The 21,703-nt window shown below is 54.2% G+C and overlaps 1 protein-coding gene across 4 annotated transcripts; it reads left to right on the top strand.

Annotated features, from left to right (window-relative positions):
* Nucleotides 1–7,217: 7,217 nt before the first annotated feature.
* LOC105470686 (uncharacterized) lies at nucleotides 7,218–18,508 on the top strand. 4 transcript variants are annotated; one of them, XM_071079153.1, is made up of 5 exons: nucleotides 10,150–11,260; nucleotides 12,433–12,530; nucleotides 15,353–15,437; nucleotides 17,129–17,214; nucleotides 17,896–18,508. In XM_071079153.1, the coding sequence occupies exons 3-5, from the start codon at nucleotides 15,372–15,374 to the stop codon at nucleotides 18,506–18,508; spliced, it is 765 nt and encodes a 254-aa protein (XP_070935254.1). In that variant the 5' UTR covers nucleotides 10,150–11,260; nucleotides 12,433–12,530; nucleotides 15,353–15,371. The 4 variants fall into 4 exon arrangements, with proteins under 4 accessions (XP_011721175.2, XP_070935254.1, XP_070935253.1 ...); XM_071079152.1 differs by having other exon boundaries at nucleotides 15,348–15,437; XM_011722873.2 differs by lacking the exons at nucleotides 10,150–11,260; nucleotides 12,433–12,530 and adding an exon at nucleotides 7,218–7,383 and having other exon boundaries at nucleotides 15,348–15,437.
* Nucleotides 18,509–21,703: the final 3,195 nt, after the last annotated feature.

The following is a 21,703-nucleotide window of genomic DNA, read 5'->3' as shown; positions in this document are numbered from 1 at the left end:
CAGTACACGGTGGTCTCTTTCTGCTCAGCCAGGCCTCCTTTCAGAAACTTGAACTCATTAGGCTGCCTTCAGCCACAGGGCCTTTGCAGGTGCTGTTCCCTTGGTCTGGGATGCTCTTCCTTCTGTCTTTGGCCTGGTTAAACTGGGGCTTTCTTATTCTTCTGATTTGGGCTCAAACATCCCCGCTTCCAGGAAGTCCTCCCTGATGACACCCCCCCCAAGTCAGGTCATCTTGTTAACCACTTTCTAGCCCTTAACACAGTTATAATTGTTTATTTGCTCTCAGTCCCCACAGGCCTCCCCACCCCATCTTCTGGGCTTAGTGCTCCCCAGGACGGAAGTTGAGAGGTCCAGGCCCATGAGTCAGCAGAGCTCTGCTTCCCCTCTTAGCACTTTCTTTGGGGCAGTTGGAGCCTGGCCTCCTCCAAGGGGGACTACATTCAGGAGTGCCTAGGTGGTGGGGAGGTGGCCAAGTCCTCTCCCCGCCCCCTACCCCAGCTGCCCAGCATCAGACAGCTTCTCTCCGCCTCTGTGCCAACACCTGCCTGAGCCACTGTTGACACACTCACCTCCCCCCACCCCCACTCCACTGCCATCTTCTCCTGAAGAAGCCAGAGGGAGCTTTTCATAATCTAAATCTGGCCCCCAACGGCCGTGCTCCACACCCTTCCACGGCTCCCTGTTACTCTCTGAATAAAGCCCAGCCCCTCAGCCGGCCTCCACGCCCTCCGTGGCCTGGCCTGGCCTCTTCCCCTTCATGCCCCAGCAGCCCCCAGCTCCCAGCAGCTCCCTGCCCCCGGGTCTTCATGCTTGTTGTCCCACCAAATGGATGAAAGCCACCCGTTCACTCCCTCACCTCCTTCAAGCCCAGACCTCACCTTCCTAGTGAGTCCTTCCCTGACAGTGTTTCTTAAAATTCCAGCCTCCCCACCACCCTTTCCCCTGCTTCCCTCCTTTATTTCCCCCTATAATCCCAGCCTCTGGGAATAGTCCACAGAGTTTATGGATTCATCTTGTTTCTTGTCCGTCTCCCTGACTAGAATGTCAGTTCCCTACGGGCAGATGCCACTGTTGCTCCTCGTCCTTACTGTGTCCCAAGGAAGGAGTGAGCGAGGCCTGTGTGGCCGTGGGGTCAGACGGGCTTGGGCTCGAGTTCTGGCTCATTCACTGCCTGACTTTCTCCTCTTAGAGCCTCAGTTTTCTCATTAGAAGAATCGGGGGAAACAGGGTTGGGATAAGAGCTGAGCAAACTCTTGCGTGTAAAGCGTCTAGTGCCTACACATGTCTAGAGGAAAAAAAAGAACCGAAATGAAAACTCATCACTCACGATTTTGGGGAGATGGGTGACTGTGCTCAGGCCTGGCCACACCTTCGTGTTGTTACCTGGCCATTGAAAAGTGTGACCCGCAGCCCTCCCAGGACCCTTCTGTTTTGTTTGTTTGCTTTTAAGTATTATTTGTTACTTAAGCATTTTTTCCCTCTAGATTTTATTTTTAATTAAAAAATTCAAGCGAAACTAGTGCACGTAATATTCCAACTTTTTTTTAAAAAGGAGGTGGAAGATACATGTGTATGTTGTTAAACTGAGGAAAAATTCACATAGTCAAATAACATGAAAGTGACCATTTAAATGAACCATTAATTAGCCATTTTAAAGTGAACAATTCAGTGGCATTTAGTCCATTCATAATGTGGTACAACCATCACCTCTATCTAGTTTCAAAACATTTTGTCCTCTCCTCTCCCCTCCCCTCCCCTCCCCCTCCCCTCCCCTCCCCTCCTCTCCCTTCCCCTTCCCTCCACTCCTCTCCCTTCTCCTTCCCTCCTCTCCCCTCCCCTCCCCTCCCCTTCCCTTTCCTCCTTCTTCTTCTTTTTTTTTTTTTGGTCTCATTCTGTTGCCCAGGCTGGAGTACAGTGGTGTGATCTCAGCTTAGGGCAGCCTCAACCTCCCCAGGCTCACGTGATCCTCCCACCTCAGCCTCCTAGATAGCTGGGACTAAAGGTACATGCCGCCACACCCAGCTAATTTTTTGTATTTTTTTAGAGATGGGGTTTTGTCATGTTGCGCAGGCTGGTCTCAAACTCCTGAGCCCAAGTGATCTGCCTGCCTCAGCCTCCTCAAGTGCTGGGATTACAGGCATGAGCCACTGTGCTAGGACCCAAAAACATTTTCAGTCACCCAAAGGAGACCATGTACCTATTAAACAGTCACTCCTCATTCCTGCCTCTCCCCAGTTCCTGGCAACCATCAGTCTTCTTTCTGTCTCTATGGGTTTATCTATACTGGAGGTTTCATATAAACAGTATCATACAATATATGACCTTTTGTGTCTAACTTCTTTCAATTAGCCTAATGTTTTTGAGGTTCTCCACGTTGTAGCGTGCATCAGTTCATTTTAAAAAAATTTTTTAATTTTAATTTTTTTGAGATGGAGTCTCACTCTGTCACCCAGGCTGGAGTGCAGTGGCATGATTTCTGCTCACTGCAACCTCCATCTCCCGGGATCAAGTGATTCTCCTGCCTCAGCCTCCTGAGTAGCTGGAATTACAGGCGTGTGCGACCATGTCCAGCTGTTTTGTACTTTTAGTAGAGACGGGGTTTCTCCATGTTGGCCAGGCTGGTCTCAAACTCCTGACCTCAGGTGATCACCCGCCCTGACCTCCCAGAGTGCTGGGATTTCAGGTGTGAGCCACTGCGCCCCACCAGTACTTCATTTTTAAAAAAATAATCAAATACTGTTGTATGGATAGATCACATTTTGCATACCCATTCATCGACTGATGGACAGCTGGGCTGTTTCCACCTTTTGGCTACTGCGACTAGTGCTGCTATGGTAATTGGTATGCAAGGACTTGTTTTGTGTGTGTGTGTGTGTGTATATATATATATATATATATTTTTTTTTTTTTTTGGACAGAAAGTCTCGCTCTGTCACCCACACTGGAGTGCAGTGGCATGATCTCGGCTCCCTGCAACCTCCACCTCCCGGGTTCAGGCGATTCTTGTGCCTCAGCTGTCTGAATAGCTGGGATTACAGACACGCGCCACCATGCCCAGCTCATTTTTGTATTTTTGGTAGAGGACTGGGTTTCACCATGTTGGCCAGGCTGGTCTCAAGCTTCTGGCCACAAGTGATCAACCTGCCTCAGTCTCCCAAAGTGCTGGGATTACAGGTGTGAGCCACAGTGCCTGGCCTCATGTGGTTATTCTTGAATAAAAAATACAAGATGCAGAAAAGGATGCCCAATGTGCTTCTGATTTGTAAAAGGAATGACAGATAAAGAAATCCTCTGTCCAGGCAGACATGGTCTGTATGGGATTTTCATTCTTGTGGAAAAATATGTAAGAATCTGTTCTCAACAGTCAACAAGGGAGAAAAAGAAGGCTTATGCAGAAAAGTAAAAATGAAAAAAGAAGACCGTACACCAAACCACAACAGTGCACACACAATGGCTCCATGCAGGCATGTGAGACACACTAGACTGAGTGATTGTATGTGAAGATGTGAAAAAAACAGCAAGCAACAAAATCAACCCCAAAACTAGTCTCTCTAGGAAGGGCTGGGCAGGAGCCTGGCCAGATGGAGAAACTGAAGTTGGGAACAGGGGAGGGAACTCCTAGAGAGAGCGATCTCCAAAAACTGCTCCTCCACCCCTCCTTTTTAACTCCCTCCCCAAATACCAGGTCCCATTGGAGCCAAATTTCCTCAGTGTTTTGAAATCTCAGACCTGCAGGCAGGAGATAGACTCTTCCTCATGGAGGGTGTGATTGGATTTTTAAGCTCCTATAGATTGAGCGCTTACTACCTACTAAGTGTTTCGCCTGCCTTGTGACCTGAGTCCTCTCCCAGTGCCTGAGGAAGAAGCTATTGTTCCCTCATTTATTTATTTTCATTGTTATTTTTTTTTTTTTTTTGAGATGGAGTCCTGCTCTGTTGCTCAGGCTGGAGTGCAGTGGCACGATCTCAGCTCACTGCAACCTCTGCGTCCCAGGTTCAAGCGATTCTCCTGCCTCAGCCTCCTGAACAGCTACAATTACAGGTGCTCACCACCACGTCCGGCTAATTTTGGCTTTTTAGCAGAGGCAAGGTTTCACTATGTTGGTTAGGCTGGTCTCAAACTCCTGACCTCAAGTGATCTGCTCACCTCGGCCTCCCAAAGTGCTGGGATTACAGGTGTGAGCCCCGCACTCAGCTGCTCCCTCATTTTTTTGGTTCAGGAAAGCAAAGTTCAAAGAGGAGTAGGTTTCTCTGCAGGGCGTGTGGCAGAGCTGGACTTGAACTCAGGGCGGAATCCTTAGCCATGGTGCCCTCTGCCACATGGTTCATCTTTCCTTCATCTCTACTCCCCAAGATGCCTGGCTCCAGCTGAAGATCCAGGGTTCCCAGGCCCCCCTCCTGGGGACAGGTCCTCCTTCAGCCTGACCTGAGCTCTGCCACTTCCACTGGCATGAACTGTAGCAACAGTTTGGGTCCCCGGGCCTCATTCTCTCCATCTGGAAAATGGGCACAGCATGTGCCTTTCTGCACAGTGAGGACGTGAAGGATTGATGAGGCAACATGCAAGGAGCATGAGCTTAGGGCCTGGCACCCAGGAGGCCACCCCAGTGGACCCTGCTGGGTTTCCGATTTCCCCTGTGACACCTCCTGGGGGTCGGATCCCCAGCGGGAGGAAGGATGAGGCCTGCAGTGCCTGGGTCTGGCACAATGCAGAGCATTGAGCTCATGCCAGCCTTGGCTTAGGTTTGGACAAATACAGTCATCTGGGCAGGACTCACACAAAGACCCGGGGGCCGGGGCAGGCGAGGGGCGTCAGGTTACCCCCGTGGGCTGCAGCCACACAGGTGGCTTGGCGGGTGTATTTTCTTTTCCCTAAAGATTATCATTAACCCTCACCGAGGCCTTGGCAGGCGGGTTTCATTACAGGAAAAACTGAGGTATAGGGGTGTGCAGGCCTGACGGGACGCGCTGTCACTGTGATAGGAACAACATTAGCAATAATAACAGCTGTCCTTCGGGACTGGTTCCCACGGTCTAGGCCCTAGGTGAATAATAAGCCTTTTCTCGATCCTTTCTGCAGCCTGAGAGGAAAGCCCCATGTTATCCCAATTTCACAGATGTGCAAACTGAGGCTTGAAGACACTCTGCAGCCTCCAAGGGCTGTTCTCTTCATTCCTCCAACAGAGTGGGAATGAGACGGTGCAGAGTCTGGAATGTCTGGGCAGAAGGAAGAGCCGGAGCAAAGGCCTGGAGCTTGGAGGGCGCTGTCGGGGGGGGGCGGGGGGCGGGGGTGGTGTCCCATGGCGGGGTTTCGTCTCAGCTCTGCCATGTCTTGGCTGCATGACCTCTGGCACCCTACTGGGCCTCTTTGATCCCAGACTACCTGTAGAATGGGTGTGTGAGAAGAAAACCTTCTGGAGCGGGGTGTTGAGGAGAGAACAGTGCCTGGCACATCATAATAATAATGCTGAATAGATATTATTTTCATTTCTAACCACTTCCTCCAGGAAGCCCATCCTGACCTCCTCTGGCTCCCGAGGTCACCTGGACTTGCCCCATCACAGACCTTGCCACAGTGTGAGAAACGGCCTCATCCACATACCAGCTTCTCACCCCCACCCAGACCCTCTGATTGGGACTCCCTTGAGGGCTGTGTCCCCAGAGCCCAGAAAGAGTCCAGCACAGAGCAGCTGAGGGGGTAGGTGCTGGTGAACAGTGCCACTGAGCCCCTGCTACTCACCAAGCCCTTCACACACGGGTCCTTCATTTAGTGTCTTTCTTCTCCTAGATAGAACCTTGGCTTTGCCAAGACCAGCATAGTTGCTGCTCAAGAAATACGTGAGGAAATTGTTGAGATGAACCAGCACTCAGGGGAAGGGAGGCTTTCTGAGGACGGGGCCTTAGCAGGTGGAGCTCCTGGGATAATAAGAAAGATGCCCGGATGCGGTGGCTCACACCTGGAATCCCAGCACTTCGGGAGGCCAAGGCAGGCAGATCACTTGAGGCCAGGAGTTCAAGACCAGCCTGGCCAACATGATGAAACCCCGTCTCTACTAAAAATACAAAAAATTAGCTGGGCATGGTGGTGCGAGCCTGTAGTCCCAGCTTCTCGGGAGGCTGAGGCTGGAGGATCAATGACTGAACCCAGGAGGTGGAGGTTGTAGTGAGCTGAGATTGCGCCACTGCACTCCAGGCTGGGCAACAGAGTGAGACTCTGTCTCCAGAAAGAAAGACAACAATAATCAGTAGTCTTTACTCTGCTCCAGGCGCCAGGCTGAGTCTTCTCAGTTCCTCTCCCCAGCAGGTTAGTTCTATTATTGTTTCCATTTCACAGATGGGAAAATCAAGGCACAGGGAGGTGAGGTGGGTTACTCCAGGTCACACAGTCAGTGAGAGGAAGAGCCAGGATCAAAGCCAAGCCTGTTTGACTGAGGAGCCTGCCCTGAGACCTTAACCACACACCAAGCCCTCCCTAGAAGGAAGATGCCGCTACTGGATACATTTTGCAGGTGGAAACCAAGGCTCTGAGAGTCAGAATGGCCTGCCCATGTCTGGACACAGAAACTGAGGTTGAGCAGGAGATGCTCGAGGCGGGGTTCCTGTCTCCTAGGCCAGCACCCTGAAGGAGGGGTGGGAGACCGCCTCCCACGCCCCAAGCTGTCCCCTGCTTATTGGAGTTTCTGGTCAATACCCTGGCCTCTGTTACCCAGCCCAGCACCCAAGGCACTGCCTCTTCCGCCTGCCTGGAGTCTCGGGTCTCGGGAGCCTTCACAATCGGATTCTCTGTCTCCGCAGCTGCTTTCCATTTGAGCTCTTTGTGCTGAAAATAAAAAAAAATGAAAAGAAAACTTGGCACCGCCCCTCTGCTTTGCTTCCTGGGGAGGAAGGAGGATCCCAGCTACTTCTTTCCCTCATTCTGGGGCCCAGAGATACCCACAGCCTGCCCAAGGTCACACAGCAAGGTCGGAGCCAGGACCCTGGCCTTAGACTCCCCTTCCAGTGCTCTACCCCCTCTGGCCACTGCCTCTGCTATTCCTGGCTCTTCCTCTAGGCCCGTGAGGAGCAGATGAATTAGGATGAATGTTCCTGCACCCTACCACACGCTGGGCACTCTGCCACCTTGAGCTCACAAAACCCTCATGACAGCCCTGTGAGGTCCTGTCACCCCATTTAACCAACGAGGAAGCTGAGACTCAGAGAGGGGAAGCGCCCAAGGTCACACAGCCGGGACGTGGCAGAGCTGGGGTTCCAGCTCCTGTTCCCATTGCTGGACAGCTGCCACATCTGGCACCCAATTTAGGACCCTGTGGGGAGGCCCAAGCCCCGGGGGTGGCGGGGGTTCCTAGAGGGAAGTGGCAAGGCCAGGACCCTGGAACTGAGCCAGGTAAGAACAATGGGTCCTCAGAGACCGAGGTGGCAGGGCGGGGTGGCTGCTGAGCAGGGGCGGCAGGGCGAGGTGGCGGGCGGGGCCCAGGAGACTTCATGCTCCCGCCTCCTACTCCTGCAACCTGTTTGGGACCTGGGGACACTCCAAGCACTTCAGCTCCTCAACCTGGACAGACCCACGGCTCCAGCAGGAGGCAGGGCCAGCCCTGTGTATAACGATAAATATAGTGGGCAATAATCAGATTTCACGCTTACCGAGTCCTACTACAGGCCAGGCACTGGGCCAAGGGCCCTTCCTGGGTCCTCACAACCAGCCTAGGAGGTGCAACTAGGATTAGTGGCTTTTTACAGATGCGGAAACGGAGGTCCAGGGAGGTACTTAGCACCTGCTGTGCCAGGACAAAGAGCTTTGGAAAGTGGGGCCCTCAGAGGGTGGGTACCCTGTTCCCAGAGGCAGGAAAGTTAAGGTAGACCGGACTCAGTGGGGCTCAGCGGGACACCGGGGAGAGTCAATGCTCTCCGGGGGCAAGATGAATTAGAGGGAGCCCTTTTGGGTTTTCAGAATCTGAATATGGGGTGAGGGAAGCAGAGATGTGGGGAGCAGATGAAGCCTCCCTGGCACTGTTGGGAGGATTAAAGGACTTGATGGACACCTAGGACTTGGAAATGTGCCTGGTAGAGAGTAGGTGCTCAGGGAACACCTCCTGTTTGCAGAAACAGCAACTCACACTTAGGGAGCCTGCTGTGCATCTGAACCCCGTGCCTGGGTGTTTCTGACCCCCTTCCAGCCCTCATTCCTCCTCTCTCTATTTTCTCCCCTGTCTCAGGTTCATTCCTATTTTTCCTCTTGCCCCAATTAGGCCATCTTCTATGACTGCAACAGTAAAAATATTAATTAAATCTTATAACATGGAGTCTAACGTGGGGCCGCTCCAGCGTTCCAGGGCGGGCTCCCTGGGCTGTAAGCAGGCATCTCTTCACTTCTCTTTCTTCATGGGCCCTAGTGCCTGCTGTGGCTCAAGACATCACGTCCCACATGATCACATCCTAACCAGGAAGGGATGGACAGAAAAAGGGGCTTTCTCCTTCAGGATCTCACTTTTTTTTTTTTTTTGAGCGACAGTATCGCTCTGTCACTCAAGCTGTAGTGCAATGGCACGATCTCGGCTCACTGCAACCTCCACCTCCTGGGTTCAAGCGATTCTCCTGCCTCAGCCTCCCATATAGCTGGGATTACAGGCACATCCCACCACGCCCAGCTACTTTTTTGTATTTTTAGCAGAGATGGGGTTTCACCATGTTGACCAGGCTGGTCTCAAACTCCTAACTTCAGGTGATACGCCCACCTCAGCCTCCCCAAAGTGCTAGGATTATAGGCGTGAGCCACCACACCCGGCCAACAATTTTTCTTAGATGTCCCAGTGGATGTCCCCTGGTATCTCAATGGAATGATGGGCTCACATGTCCACATTTGAACCAGAAAGGAATTCCTGTGGCTGACTCATGCCAATTAGGGTTCAGCCTGTCTGGCTGCTCCAAAGAGATGTGGGCTCTGAAGATGATGGGGGCACGGCTGAGATGGCCACCAGCTGGAGTCTCACTGACAGCCTCCTAAGTGACACAGTGGGCCTGGGTTTGCTCGGCCTTCTCTGGCTGGTCCTCTTGGCAGTGTCTGCCCCCTGGGTAACTGCCCCTTCCTTGAGCACGGTCTTCCCCAGCCTCTTGATGACAGCTCGCTGGTCTCGCTGGTTCTCCTCCTACCTCCCCGCCCGTTCCTCCTTGGGCCTCGAAAATGGCCCCTCTTCTGCCTTCATTTGGTCCTCGCTCCATGAGCTCAGGTGTGCGGGGTCCCTCGTGCCTTTACACAGGCTCTGTCAGTCTGTCCATGGGTGTTCCAGTGGCACACCCCGCTGGCAGACATGGGTGTCTTTCTCAGATCAGAAGACAGCACTGCCACCCACCCAGTGGGCCAGGCGTCAGACCTTAGGGTTGTTCTTCTCCCCTCTAACCTCCACATTCAATCAGCAAATTCCATTGGCTCTGCCTGTGGACTTAACCAGAACTCGACAAGTCTTCCCTCCTCTGTCTGGTCATTGCTCACCCGCCTGGGCAGAATCTCCGCCCTGGCCTCCCCACCCACCCCACACAGCCCTCCACACTCAGCCAGAGGGCTCCTGTTGGAACCCAAGTCAGGTCACACCATTGCCTCACTCCAAACCCTGCTCCTACCTCCCTCAGAGAGAAAGACAGTCCCTGCTCTGGCCCCAAGGACGGCCCTGAATGGCCTTCCCCCTCCCTACCTCCCCTGCCGACTCCCCTGGCCACAGTGACCTCCCTCCTCCTGCTACAACACATGGAGCTTTGCCCCACATCTCCTGGGTGTTGTTTTTCTGGATCTTTCCATGATCGGCCCCATCCCCTCACTCGGACCTGTGTGCCTCAGAGAGGCCTTCCAGACCATCCCTGAAAGAAGCCCTGCCCACCCCTACCACACCTGCCGAAGATCAGCTTCGACAAGCGGGACTGTGTCTTATTCAGCACGGGGCCAGCACAGGGCAGTGCCCAGAACGCAGCGGCTGGTGCGCAGCGGCTGGCGCCGGGCTCCGTGGGTCCTCCCACAGATGCAGTCAGTGGGACGGTGTCTGGGTCCCAAGGTGACCCCCAGGCTGAGGTCACCACCTTTCCCCTTCCAGGATCACTGCCTGGATGATGGTGGGTGTCCCAGTGGTGGGGAGAGCAGCTCTGAGCCTCCACCGTGCCCAGAGCAATGGGCACTGGAGCCTGGAACCTTCATTCCCATATCACAGAACCTCCAGGAGTCTGGAAGGGGACAGTTGAGACAAATGGAATTTAGGAACTTTTGGTCGGTGCTCAATGTTCCCTCTGGGGACATCTTGTCTGATGGTTGTTGTTTTTGTTTTCTCTTTTCCTGAGCTGTGGTACCTATTGTTCAAACAGAGGACCCCGAGCGCTGGCCTGCCTCACTCAGGCACAAGCACCCGAGCTGTCTGGCAAGGTGGAAATCCACCACAGCCAACTTCCCCTTGGGGATTCCACAGGAAGGACGTGGCCCCTCTAACCGAGGCGGATGTATGGTCTCTCCATAGATTCCGCCTGCATAATCTCACGGCCGCTTCAGCTGGGTCTCATGGGGCCACCCTGTGGCCTGCGTTCAGGGACCACATTGTAGCAACAGGGCTGCGTTAAAGCTGGAATCGCACCCAGCAGACTCGGCCTGGGGGGATCCACCAGCCCACATCTCCCCCCACCGACACAGCCACCTGGCGATTGGCTCTTCTCTCTCCAAAGCCGTATTTGTTCTTTTTGCTGAGTATGTGCAGCTGAATTCTCGTTGGTTAAAGCGCCTGCGCGGTGGCTGCCCTGAATACAAAAAAGATCAAGGGGGTGCTGTCCTGGTAGGTATAAGGAGTGGGGGCCCCCCACCTCTACCACTTCTCCAGGTGACCCGAGGGCCAGTCCTTAGAATACCACCAGGCTCAGTGGAACCCAGTTTGAAAGCCCATGATCAAGGTCCATTCCTTTGGTCTCCATCCGGGAAAGTGAGGGAGAGATGAGGGAGGGGGCATTTTGAGGACCAGAAATGGCGTGGCAGAAACAGCCAGCCTGGAGGAGGGGGTCTGGGCAGGGCAGGACCCAAAGGCTGGAGCAGGAGGTGTCTGGCGAGGCTGTCTGGGGGACGTGATTTCCCTGTCCCCTTCGTTCATTCTTCATCATTCATTCATCCATTCTACACATATTATGAAGCACCCACTGAGCTGGAGGTGACAATGATCCCTGCCTACAAGAAGCTCCTAGGCCGGTGGGGGACATGAACACCCTTCAAAATGTCAATTTGTGACTGCGACAAGTACAAGGTGATTTGCGGGTCAGTAAAGGGGGAAGGAGGTTGGTGTGGTTAGGGTGTTCGGGAAAACTTCCTAGAAGCTGAGCTGGGAACTGAAGGGTGAGCAGAGGCCAAGTACATGAGAAAGGGAGGAACGAATATTCCAGCAAGTGGACACAGCACGTGCAAGGGACCTGCTGTGAAATGGAGCAGAGTCGGAGGGGCTAACAGGCTCACAGTTCCACGTGGCGGAAGCTTTGCAGTGAGGGGCAGGTGTGGAGAGGAAGGCGAGGTAGTGGCTGGACAGACTCCCAGTGAGAGCAGCCCAGTCTCTATGCCAAAGGCAGAGGGGTTCTTGGGAGGGTCTGAGTCAGCAGCACCAGCTTCTTCCTGAATGCTCCAGGGCCTGGGGCCAGGGGTGGGCATCTGGATTTGATCGTCAGTGGGATAGGAGACAGGGTCACCTGGCACTTCTGCCCATCTCTGCCTTCCTGGTTTGGGTATAACAATCACTGTCTCTTTGTCTTTCATGATTTATCTCATTGAACCTCCACCCACAGACCAACCCCTGCAGGTGCCAGGGATTGAACCCACTTGTCAGATGGGGAAACTGAGTCTGTGATATGTTCCCATGGCCCCACCCGCTTCCTTCTGCCCAGAGAAAAGAGGAACAGGGAACTGATGCCCATGGTCAGCTGGGAAGAGTCTGGGCAGGGAATGGGGAGGGTGGGGCCCTCGGGGGCCTGTGTTCGGGATGGGCAGGGGCCCTGTTTCCGTTTAACCACAGCCCTGTGACATGCCCCAAAAGGGAAGCAGCAGCCGCCTATCCTCACCCCTCTGTGCCCTAGGGAGGGGGCTGGGGATGCCTAGGGGTGGGGAGCAGGAGTCTGGGGAGGCCTCACCCTCCCACCCCAGGCCTCGAGTCTGGGTTCTTAGAGAACTCTGGGGTCAGCTGAACCCAGCTGGTGACCTCCATCAAGTCCCATGAAGACCTTGGCTTCCTGTTCTGTAAATGGAGGATCAGTCTCTCTTGCGGAATGTTCTCAGATTAGCACACAGTGGGTCCTCACTGAATGGCTAGCCAGCAGTTGTTGGTTGAATAAGCTAAAGGTGTTTTTCTCCTTGAAAGGAGTAGCCAATTAGATAAGGAACCCATGTATATGACATTCCACAAATATTTATTGAGCACCTATTATATTTCAGGCATTGTCCTGGTACTATGGAGCAATGAACAAACAAGACAAAAATGCCCCCATCACCTTTGGAGCCCACATCTCTTCGGAGCTGCCCTACATTTCCTGGTTTGTGGCAGACATTACTAATTGATCATCTTTCCTACTGAAACCAGAATTCTCTCCAACCCCGTCGTGCACCACTCAGGGACTGACATATGGTGGGGAGCGGCCTGTCATCCCCAGGGAGGGGTGGCACGTGGGAACTCAGAAGGTCTCCGTGAGAATCTTCTAGCTGATTTAAGCAGCTTCCTCTCAGTCTCTTTCAACAAATATTTACTGAACACCTACTGTGTGTCCAGTACTTTGCCAGGCACTGGGGATACAGCAGTGACCAGGGTGCACATTGTCCTTACCCTTGTGGAGCTGATGTTCTGGTGAGAAAGACAAACAAAGAAGCAGACACTTCCAGACATGGATATGTACTACAAACACATGCCAGAGGCGTGGAGCGGAGGGTGACAGGGGAGGAATCTGGGGTAGCTCGGGGTTGGGGGCTCTGGAGGGAGGGCATTTACTGAGACCTCACTGAGATGCAGCCACCAAAAGAAAATATGGGGGAAGGTGTCACAGGCAACACAGCAAGGGCATAGGCCCAGAGTGGGGAATGAGGTTGATAGATTTAAGGGACAGGAAGGAACTAGTGTTGCTGGCGGGGTATGAGTTTTGGGGAGAGAAGCAGGAGAGGGTGGTGGAGACCAGGCTGGGGCCATACATCCAGGGCTCGGGGCCAGGGGTGAGCTCTGGATCACATCTCCAATGGGATGGGCAGTCACTGGAGGGTCAAAGCAGGGGAGAGACTCGGGCAGGATCCCATTTCAGATCCCTCTGGCTGTGTGAAGCAGGGACACCCGGCCGGAGATGGCCGCAGATGTCCAGGCAAGCGAGGATGGCAACTTGGACGGGGGTGATGCCAGCGAATGTGGGGAGAGATGGCCAGGCCTGGCGGGAGGCCCAGGGCTCTGCATTCCGTTTCATTTTTCCTTTTACACAATCCCCACCCCCCCACCCCGGGCACTCTGGGTCACTGGACTTTCCCTGGCACTGCTGGTGGGGCCCACAACCTGCTGGCGATCTGGCCTCTCCGGTTCCCAGCTGGTTCCCTGCCCTGCCCTGGACCCTTCCTCTCCAGGGACAGACCCAGCTCCAGTTCCTCTGTCGCTGTTTCCCAGCACCTCCTGCCCCAGCTCTGCCTGGGCCCTGCTGATCTCCTAACTCTGCCGCTGCTCCAGCACCGCACCCCCCACTCCAGCCCTGCTGGCTGCCTGGGAGCCGGCAGATGCTTCCTCTGAGCTGCTTTTTCCAGATCAAGTTTGCCTCCAAGGAAGTGAGCCTGAGACTCCCAGTCAGTTGGGGGAGACAAGTTCGAGGGAAGTACCCCAAGGTAGCTTGCCAGAGGGCAGCCTCGCTCCTGGGCAGATTTTTCCTCTGGTCCAGTTTGTTGCTGGATGGAGCAGGCAGATCTACCTTCCCCACTGACTCAGGCCTTGGGTGCTCTGATGGAGACTGTGGCTGGAGAGCTGTATTGAGCAGGGCTCTGAGGCTGCATCATTGATTAGTAATGCCTGCTGTGGACCCAGGATGGAGGATAGGGGCCACGCTGGCCTCATCTGTGTGTCTGCAGCACCCAGTAGGTCCTCAGGTCTGCGCTCCCCTGTTGTGCCTCTAAATCTTCAAGTATAACAAATGCTGTTTGAAAATATCATATGGTGGTGGGCCGAGTTGGGAGGATCGCTTGAGGCCAGGAGTTCCAGACCAGCCTGGGCAACAGAGTGAGAACCCATCTCTAGAAAAAAAAAAAAAAAAAAAAAAAAAATTACCTGAGTGTAGTGGTGCACGCCTCTAGTCCCAGTTACTTGAGAGGCTGAGGTGGGAGAATTGCTTCAGCCCAGGAGATTGAGGCTGAAGTGGGCTATGATTGTGTCACTCCACTCCAACCTGGGCAACAGGGCAAGATCCCCCATCTGTCCTAAAAAAAAAAAAAAAAGGAGAAAAAGAGAAAATACCCCATGGCCTTGGTTTCCTTATCTGTGAAATGGGGATGATTATGACAAGCCCCCAAAGGGCTTCCCCACACCCTGGCAGTGACTGACACAGAGGCCCTGAGAGCTGTGTGTTCCAGAGTCATGCAGCTGGTACATGGCTGAGCTGGTGGGGTTTGAACTCTGGGCCCCTGAGTCAGGGAGATCAAGCGGAACAGTTGGGCCGGGGAGGGGAAGGTGCTGCCCAGAGCTCCCAGTGACCTTGGACCCCACTTCTCCTTTCTGCCCAGTGTACTCGGCACACAGGAAGCCTGGCGGGGCCTCCCTTGCCCATCCTGTCTGCAGCCGGGTGGACACGGGGTCCCGGCGTCACCCACCGCCACCCAGGCCTCCCCCTTCCTGTGTTGTGCAAGACGAAGTGTCCCCTGTGTGGAATGGGCAGGCGGCTCTGGCGATGGGTGGACGGGTGAATGGGGCCCTCTCAGGCGGGGTCACTGCCCGCGGTTACCGCTAGCAGGCCTGGCCTAGGCCTCCGCCCCTTCCTCCTCCTTCTCCTCCTCCTCTGTTTCCCCAAAGTTCAGGCAGCCTTAAGCAAGAGGCTGTGGGACCCAGGAAACTGGGGAGGCTGTCCAGCCACCATCTTGTCCCCACAAAGCAGGCCTAGGCTTGGGCGGTCATGGAGAGGTCCTAAACAACAACAAAACTATAATAATAATAATGAGAATAGCTATTATAGTGGAGTGGCTTCTACGTGCCAGGCATGCTCTCATTTAACCACAAATACATAAAAAGCACCTCCTATGTGCCACATGTGATTCTCAGACCTTTACCTCATGTCCCATCGAATCCCCACCAACCCTTGTGAAACAGTTTTGTTTTTTTTTTTAATGATTCCTTTCTTCAGAGTAGGAAACTGAGACTCTGAGAGATGAAGCTACTTGCCAACGCCACGCAGCTCAGCCACATCCCACTGAACATCATCCTGTTCCCTGGGGTGAGTGCTGTTCTGGAAGTTGGGGGCTCAGAAGCTGTTGGTGCCCAGCTGGGAGGTCACCCTCGCAGCTGCTATTCGGAATCTCTTGCCCAAGGGCTTGGGCAAGAGTGTGGGAAATAAGTGAGAGGCTCTTGCCAGTAGAGGTGGGGTCTGGTTGTGCCCCCACCCAGCTTCCTTGCTTCTGGCTCAGGGGCAGTGGGAAGGTACTTTCTGTGAGTTCTCCCAGAGGTCCCTGGGGGTTGGGCTCCTGTTGCCCAATGAGGAGACCTGCTCATCCACCTTCCTTGTGTCGCTTCCTCACTCCCTCCTGGTGTTTCTAGAATCACCTCCCAAATATCCTGCTTGCACCCAAACCCTTGTCTTGGCTTAGCTTCTGGGAGCCGACCTCAGCCAGCTGCTATAATGCTCAGGGCTTGAGAGCTTTGGAATCAGGTGGACCTGAGTGTGAATCCCAGCCCTGCCACTTAACCTGAGTGTGAACTTGGGAGCCTGCCCCACCTCTCGGAACCTCAGTTCCTCTGTCTATGAAAAGGGAACTTACGTGCAGAAAACCAAGTGACTATGAGGGGGATGGGGCAGTGTGAGATGACAGGACCAGAGCACGTTCCTGGCTGCAGAGCCCACAAGTCACGCTGTGAGAGGTTTTGGGGTGGTATGGGGACAAGGGCGCAGAGGAAGAACCAGTCGCGAGTCCTCAGCCCTGTTTGACTGATGGGGGATGGGGGTGAGTGGGAAAGAGGTACAGCGTTGTTCCACCTTCCCCACCCATCACCCCTGAGATTCCAAATGCACATTGGGACCAACCCAGGGAGCTCAGCGGATGTTCAGGGTAGGGCAAAGAACAGGTGCCAAGTTTGCTCCCTGGGGGGTGAGACTGGGTGGCCGGACGAGCTGCATCGGTAGGACTTTCACCAGGTAGACAGCAGGCACCTCGTCCCCGCAGATCACAGCTTCCAGGGCCACCTGTCCACAGAATCCCTTCCCTGATCTGTGCTCAAGGCCGGGGTGTGGGGAACTGGGTGTCCTTCTTTCACCCTGGGTGGGGCCTCATGCTCAAAGGGAGCTCTGTCTACCCCCACCACAAATCTGCGGTTTCCCTGCTAGAGCGATGCAATCCCAGCCACCTGGCTGCCCAGGCCCCCAACCGGGATTCTCTCTCTTGTTCCCATGGGCAGCCCACCAGCAAACTCATCCACATGTCCAAGAGTCCACCTCACTACCCTGCCCTGCCCTGGTCCAGCTGGGATGGATGTTTGCAGTGGTCTCCTCATTAGTCTCCCTGCCTCCTCTCTCGACTTCCTAAGCCAGAGGAATTCTGTAAGAGCTCAAGTTAGATCCTATCCCTTTTCTGCTCAGAACCCTCCACGGCTCCCAACTCACTCAGAGCAGAAGCCCACAGGGCCCGCAGGATCTACGCCCCAGCCCCGCCTAACCTCACTGCCTCTCTCTTCGCTGCTCATCCACAGCCACGGTGGCCTCATCTCTGTGCCATAAACTCGCCAATTATCCTGCTGCTGCCTCAGGGACTTTGCACCCACTCTTCCCTCTGGAACAGAGGACATTTCTGCCAGCTCTGCCCATGGTGGACCCTTGTGTAGGGTCAGGCCTCTGCTCCAAAGTCACCCCTGGGGACGCTTTCTCTGACCAGCCCCTCATTCCTATGGCCTCGTGCTGTTTTTATTTCTTCCTAGGACTTAGCACGTATCCTAGAAATTAACCTGCTGGTTGATCCTGTTTCTTGTCTGTCTCTTTCCAGTGGAATGTCACCATCACCCAGGTGGGGATTTTTGTATGTTTTGTTCACTGCTGTACACCCAGCCCCCAGCACAGCGCCTGTCCAGGGCAAGTGCCCAGTAAATACTCGGGAACCAGAGCATGCATGCATGGATAAATATTTCTTTGGCAGATGAGGGGGCTGAGGCTCGGAGGAGGCCCCGGGGGTCTCAGACTCACAGCCCAGTGCTCTTTCTGCTGACACACCCTGGTCTCTGGAGCAGTTTGTTACCTGTTCAACAACAAAGAGGGCGTGCCTGGTTAGGGGTCCTGCGTGCAAATCGCAGTCCCTGCGTGTCAATCGCAGTCCCTGCGTGTCTTGGCTGGAGGTCACCACCCTCTCTGCTCCAGGGCCTGTAATTACCACTTACCCTGGTCAGTGGGTCCGAGAGATTCCCCATGTAGTCAGGGCTGTGGCCAGGGTGCTCACCTGGCCCCCGGCAGGTCCCATGGGCACTGTCTGGTCAGGCTTCGTGGCTGACATTCCAGGTACATTTCTAGCCCTGGGCTGCCACGGGCAAAGGGTGGGGAGAGGGTCGCGGGCTTCAGGCTGGACAAACCAGTCAGCCTTCCCAGCTGGGCCACCTCACCACCCACTTCCTGTGGGGCTCCTTGAGGCCTGGAGGGTGGAGGGGGCCTCTGTTCAACCCTCACCCGTGCCCTCTTCCCTTCTCTCCCTCGGCAGGTCCTCACAACACCTCCTGCAAACAGACCTCCGACCCAAGCCCTTCCTTCTGCCTCCACTGCCACCATTGCTGCTCATCTCTGCTGGCACAGAAGTTTCTTCCCTAGTCCTCCAGAAATCCCCGCTCCATATTCAGCGAGAGGGAGCTGTTAAAACTGCGGGCCAGCCCACATCAGTCCCCGGCAAAGTCCTCTCTAAGGGATCCCGTTGCTTGGAGAATAAACCCTCGGATTCCTTCCTTGGCTCTGGGGGCCTTCTCTCTGACCTCCCTCTGTCTCCTCTCCCAGCCTTCCTCCTCACTTACCCTCCAGCCACGCTGGCTTCCTCTTGGCTCCTGAAACAGCCTGAGGCCCACACTGCCCCGGGCCCTTTGCACTGGCTGTTCCCTCTACCTGGAACACTTCTCCCAGGCTTCCACAGGGCTCCCTCCCGCAATTCCTTCGGGTGCCCACCTGGGAAGCCTTTCCTGACCGCCCCCCACTTCCTTCTGAGCACGGTAGGGTCTTTCTACCTGGTATACGAGGGCAGGGATTTTTGTCTGCTGTGTTCTCTGTGTGCCCCAGTGCCATCACAGTGTCTGGCAGATGGTAAGTGCTCGACACACATCGGCTGACTGCCTGAATGAACAACTCTATGAGCCGATGGCAGATAAGGACACTGAGGTCCTCTGGGGTAGGTGACCAGCCCAAGGCCACACAGCTGGTTTGAGATTAGGCCAGGAGAGGAGCCCGGGTTGGTCACATCCTGGAGCTGGCGTCTTGGAAACTGCATCAGGAGAATAACAAAGATGAGATGCAGGCTCTAACAAGCGGATACCAGCGACTCTTGCCCCGCCAGCCCCAGCCCTGCAGCCTTGGGCCCTTCCAGGAGTCATGGTCTGCCTGCCTGGGGCATTCCAGGCTTCAGCCCAGGTCCTGCGCTTTCTATTTTGAGCCTCTTAGTCCTGAGGACTGTGTGTTCCCAGCAGGCGGCACGGGCCAGAGGCTGAGCCTGGGTGTGGCTGTCACCCTATCTGGGGCCAGGGACCCAGATTCCCGGGCCCTTAACCTGTTGGCTGCTGAGGGCTCTGGCATAAGCCCTGTTCCCTGCTTGATTGTCTCCCCTTCAAGCCCCTGCCCTGGTGTCTTCCAGGCATGGTATCAGCCCATCTCATCTTGGATTATATCCCTGTTTGGCCCCATTTGAATCCTGGCTCTGCCCCTTTCCAGCAATGTGACCTTGGGCAAGTCACTTCATCTCTCTGGGTCTCAGTTTCTTCATCTGGGAAATGGGGACAATAAGAGTACCTGTCTCTGGCCATGTGTGGTGACTCACGCCTGTCATCCCAGTGCTTTGGGAAGCCGAGGCGAGAGAATTGCTTGAGACCAAGAGTTTGAGATCAGCCTGGGCAACATAGTGAGACCCCCGTCTCTACAAAATTTTAAAAAGTTAGCTGGGCATGGTGGTGTGCGCCTGTAGTCCCAGCTATTCTGGAGGCTGAGGCGGGAGGATTGCTTGAGCCCAGGAGTTTGAGGCTGCAGTGAGCTATGATTACGCCCCTGCCCATTAGCCTGGGTGATAGAATGAGGCCCCATCTCTAAAAATAACAATACTAATAATAAATAAAAATGAAAACAAGTACCTGTCTTCTGAGGTTGCTGAGGAGATTCAATGTGATGAAATTGATGAGAGTGCCCTGCACGGAGCTGGAAACTCAGAAATCCTCAATAATGAGTTCCCCCACCATCAGCAGCTGGTTTAAATATAAAAACTGTCATGGCCTCTGGAGAAACAACAAGAATTTGAAGGAGCTTCTCTGCACTGGCCACCCTGCACCCTACACCCTTACTTCCTCCCCTCAACTTGCCTGGATTTATCGACCCCCACTACCCCACTGGTTGCCTTCTCTCCACCTGGCACATTTCGTATGAATTTGCTTGTTGGTTTCTTGCCTATCTCCCCAGTAGAACATTGGCTCCATCAGGACAGGAACTTTTGTCTACCTTATGCACCTAGTGCAATGCCTGGCACACAGTCAGTGCTCAATAAATGTTTGTTAAAAGAACCAATAAATGAATAGTGATCTGTCTGGGGAGAGGAGCCCTGAGCTCACCTCCCTCCCCAAGCCCAGGGCTCTTGGGTGCTTGTTGGTGTCAGGCCCAGGCCTCCTCTCATCAAGCAGCCAGTAAAACTGCCCTGGTTGGCGTTCTCATTTCACAGATGGAGAGACTGAGCTCAGAGAGGGAGAGTCGCCTGTCTGATGTCACACAGAGGTCGGCACCTGGGCTGGGATTCCAGCCCAGGATCATGTGGGGTGGGGGGCAGTGGATCAATCTTTTCCTGGAGGGAGTCAATGGTGATGGTGGGAATGGGTCAGGGGTGCTGGCAAGAAGGTTCCAAGGCCCCCAGGAGGGAGGGAGGCATGGGAGATGAGTTAGTCCCTCTTGAGTTCCATCTCTTTCTGTGTCTTTCTGTTTCTGCCTCTTTCAGTCTCCTTGTATTTCTCGGTCCCTGTCTTCGTCTCTCTTCTCTCTTCCTTGCGTATCTGACCCACTGCACAGGAGGGGATGCAGGCACAGACCCCTGGCTTGGGGGCTGCAGTTGGGGCCAACGAGGAGATTGACATCTGGGGTTGAGCTGGGACTCTGAAGCCAGACCCTGCAGCCAGGGCAGCATGCCAGTCTTGGCTCCACACTCCAGGGATAGCCTTGGAACGTCAGGCAGTTCAGAGAGCCCAAGGCCTGGTCCTGGAGACCTGGGTTCCAATCCCAGCTTTGCCACATTCCAGCCTCGTGGCCTTGGGCCCTTAGCCTTTGTTCCTCTAAAATGGGACCATTGAGAGCCCGATCTTAGCGTTTTATGAGGAGGAACGATGTGAGGGCTGTGCTGGGCTTCCTGAAGCCCTGTGTGGCCTGGAAAACACTCAATAAATAACTCAGTATAATGATTTCTTCTAGCAGATGGAGAAAGCGAGAGTTAAAGAGGCCCAATCATTTCACTCACTCATTCCTCAAACGTTATTAAGCACCTGCTATGCACCAGGTGCTTTGTTGTGTATACATTAACTCAGGGTTCAGCAAACGACAGCCTCCAGGCCAAATCCAGTTCACGGCCTGTTTTTATAAATAAAGTTTTATTGGCAACAGCATGCCCATTCATTTACGTATTGTCCACAGCTGCCTTTACTACTGCAATGTTGAGTAGTTGTGAGAGAGACCATAACATCCAGAAAGCTGAACATATGAACCCTCTGGACATTTACAGTAAAGTTTGCTAATCCCTGGATTAACCCATTACAACCCTGGAGGAAGGACGTGTCATAAGCTCGATTTTACGGATTAGGAACTGAGGTCTCAGTGCAGCGTCTGTCACAAGGTTGGGTCTCCATACATAATATCTGGGTCTTATTCCTCCTCTTCTGGCCCATGGGAAGCTGCCAACTCCTGTTCCCTTTCCCTATCCTGCATGGATCATAAGTGGATAATTTGAACCCCGCAGAGGAAAGAATGCTGTTTGAAAGTCAGGTCAACGGAAAGAGTCCTATTTTCAGGTGAATTTGGACCTTGCCAAAGCCTCTTCCTTCTGGTGACCTTGGATGAGAGGTCTGCCACTAGTAGGAGCTTCATGAACAGTTGCTGAACAAGTGATGTGCGTCACACCCTCGCTGTGAGCTTCAGCTTGCTTGAAGGCTTCCTCCAGGTAATTGCAGGAGACCCCACGGCTGGCCGCACACCACCATTGGGGTGAAAGATGGCCTCGAGCCATTGGTGGGAGAACACCCTGGGCATGGAGATGCTTTCTAGAGCTCCACGGAAGTGGGGGAGGGGAT

Source organism: Macaca nemestrina, chromosome 15 (genome assembly GCF_043159975.1).
Source record: "Macaca nemestrina isolate mMacNem1 chromosome 15, mMacNem.hap1, whole genome shotgun sequence".
In the NCBI taxonomy this organism is placed as follows: domain Eukaryota; kingdom Metazoa; phylum Chordata; class Mammalia; order Primates; family Cercopithecidae; genus Macaca; species Macaca nemestrina.
The sequence above is the reverse complement of the archived record's forward strand: the minus strand, read 5'-3'. Positions and strand labels throughout refer to the sequence as shown.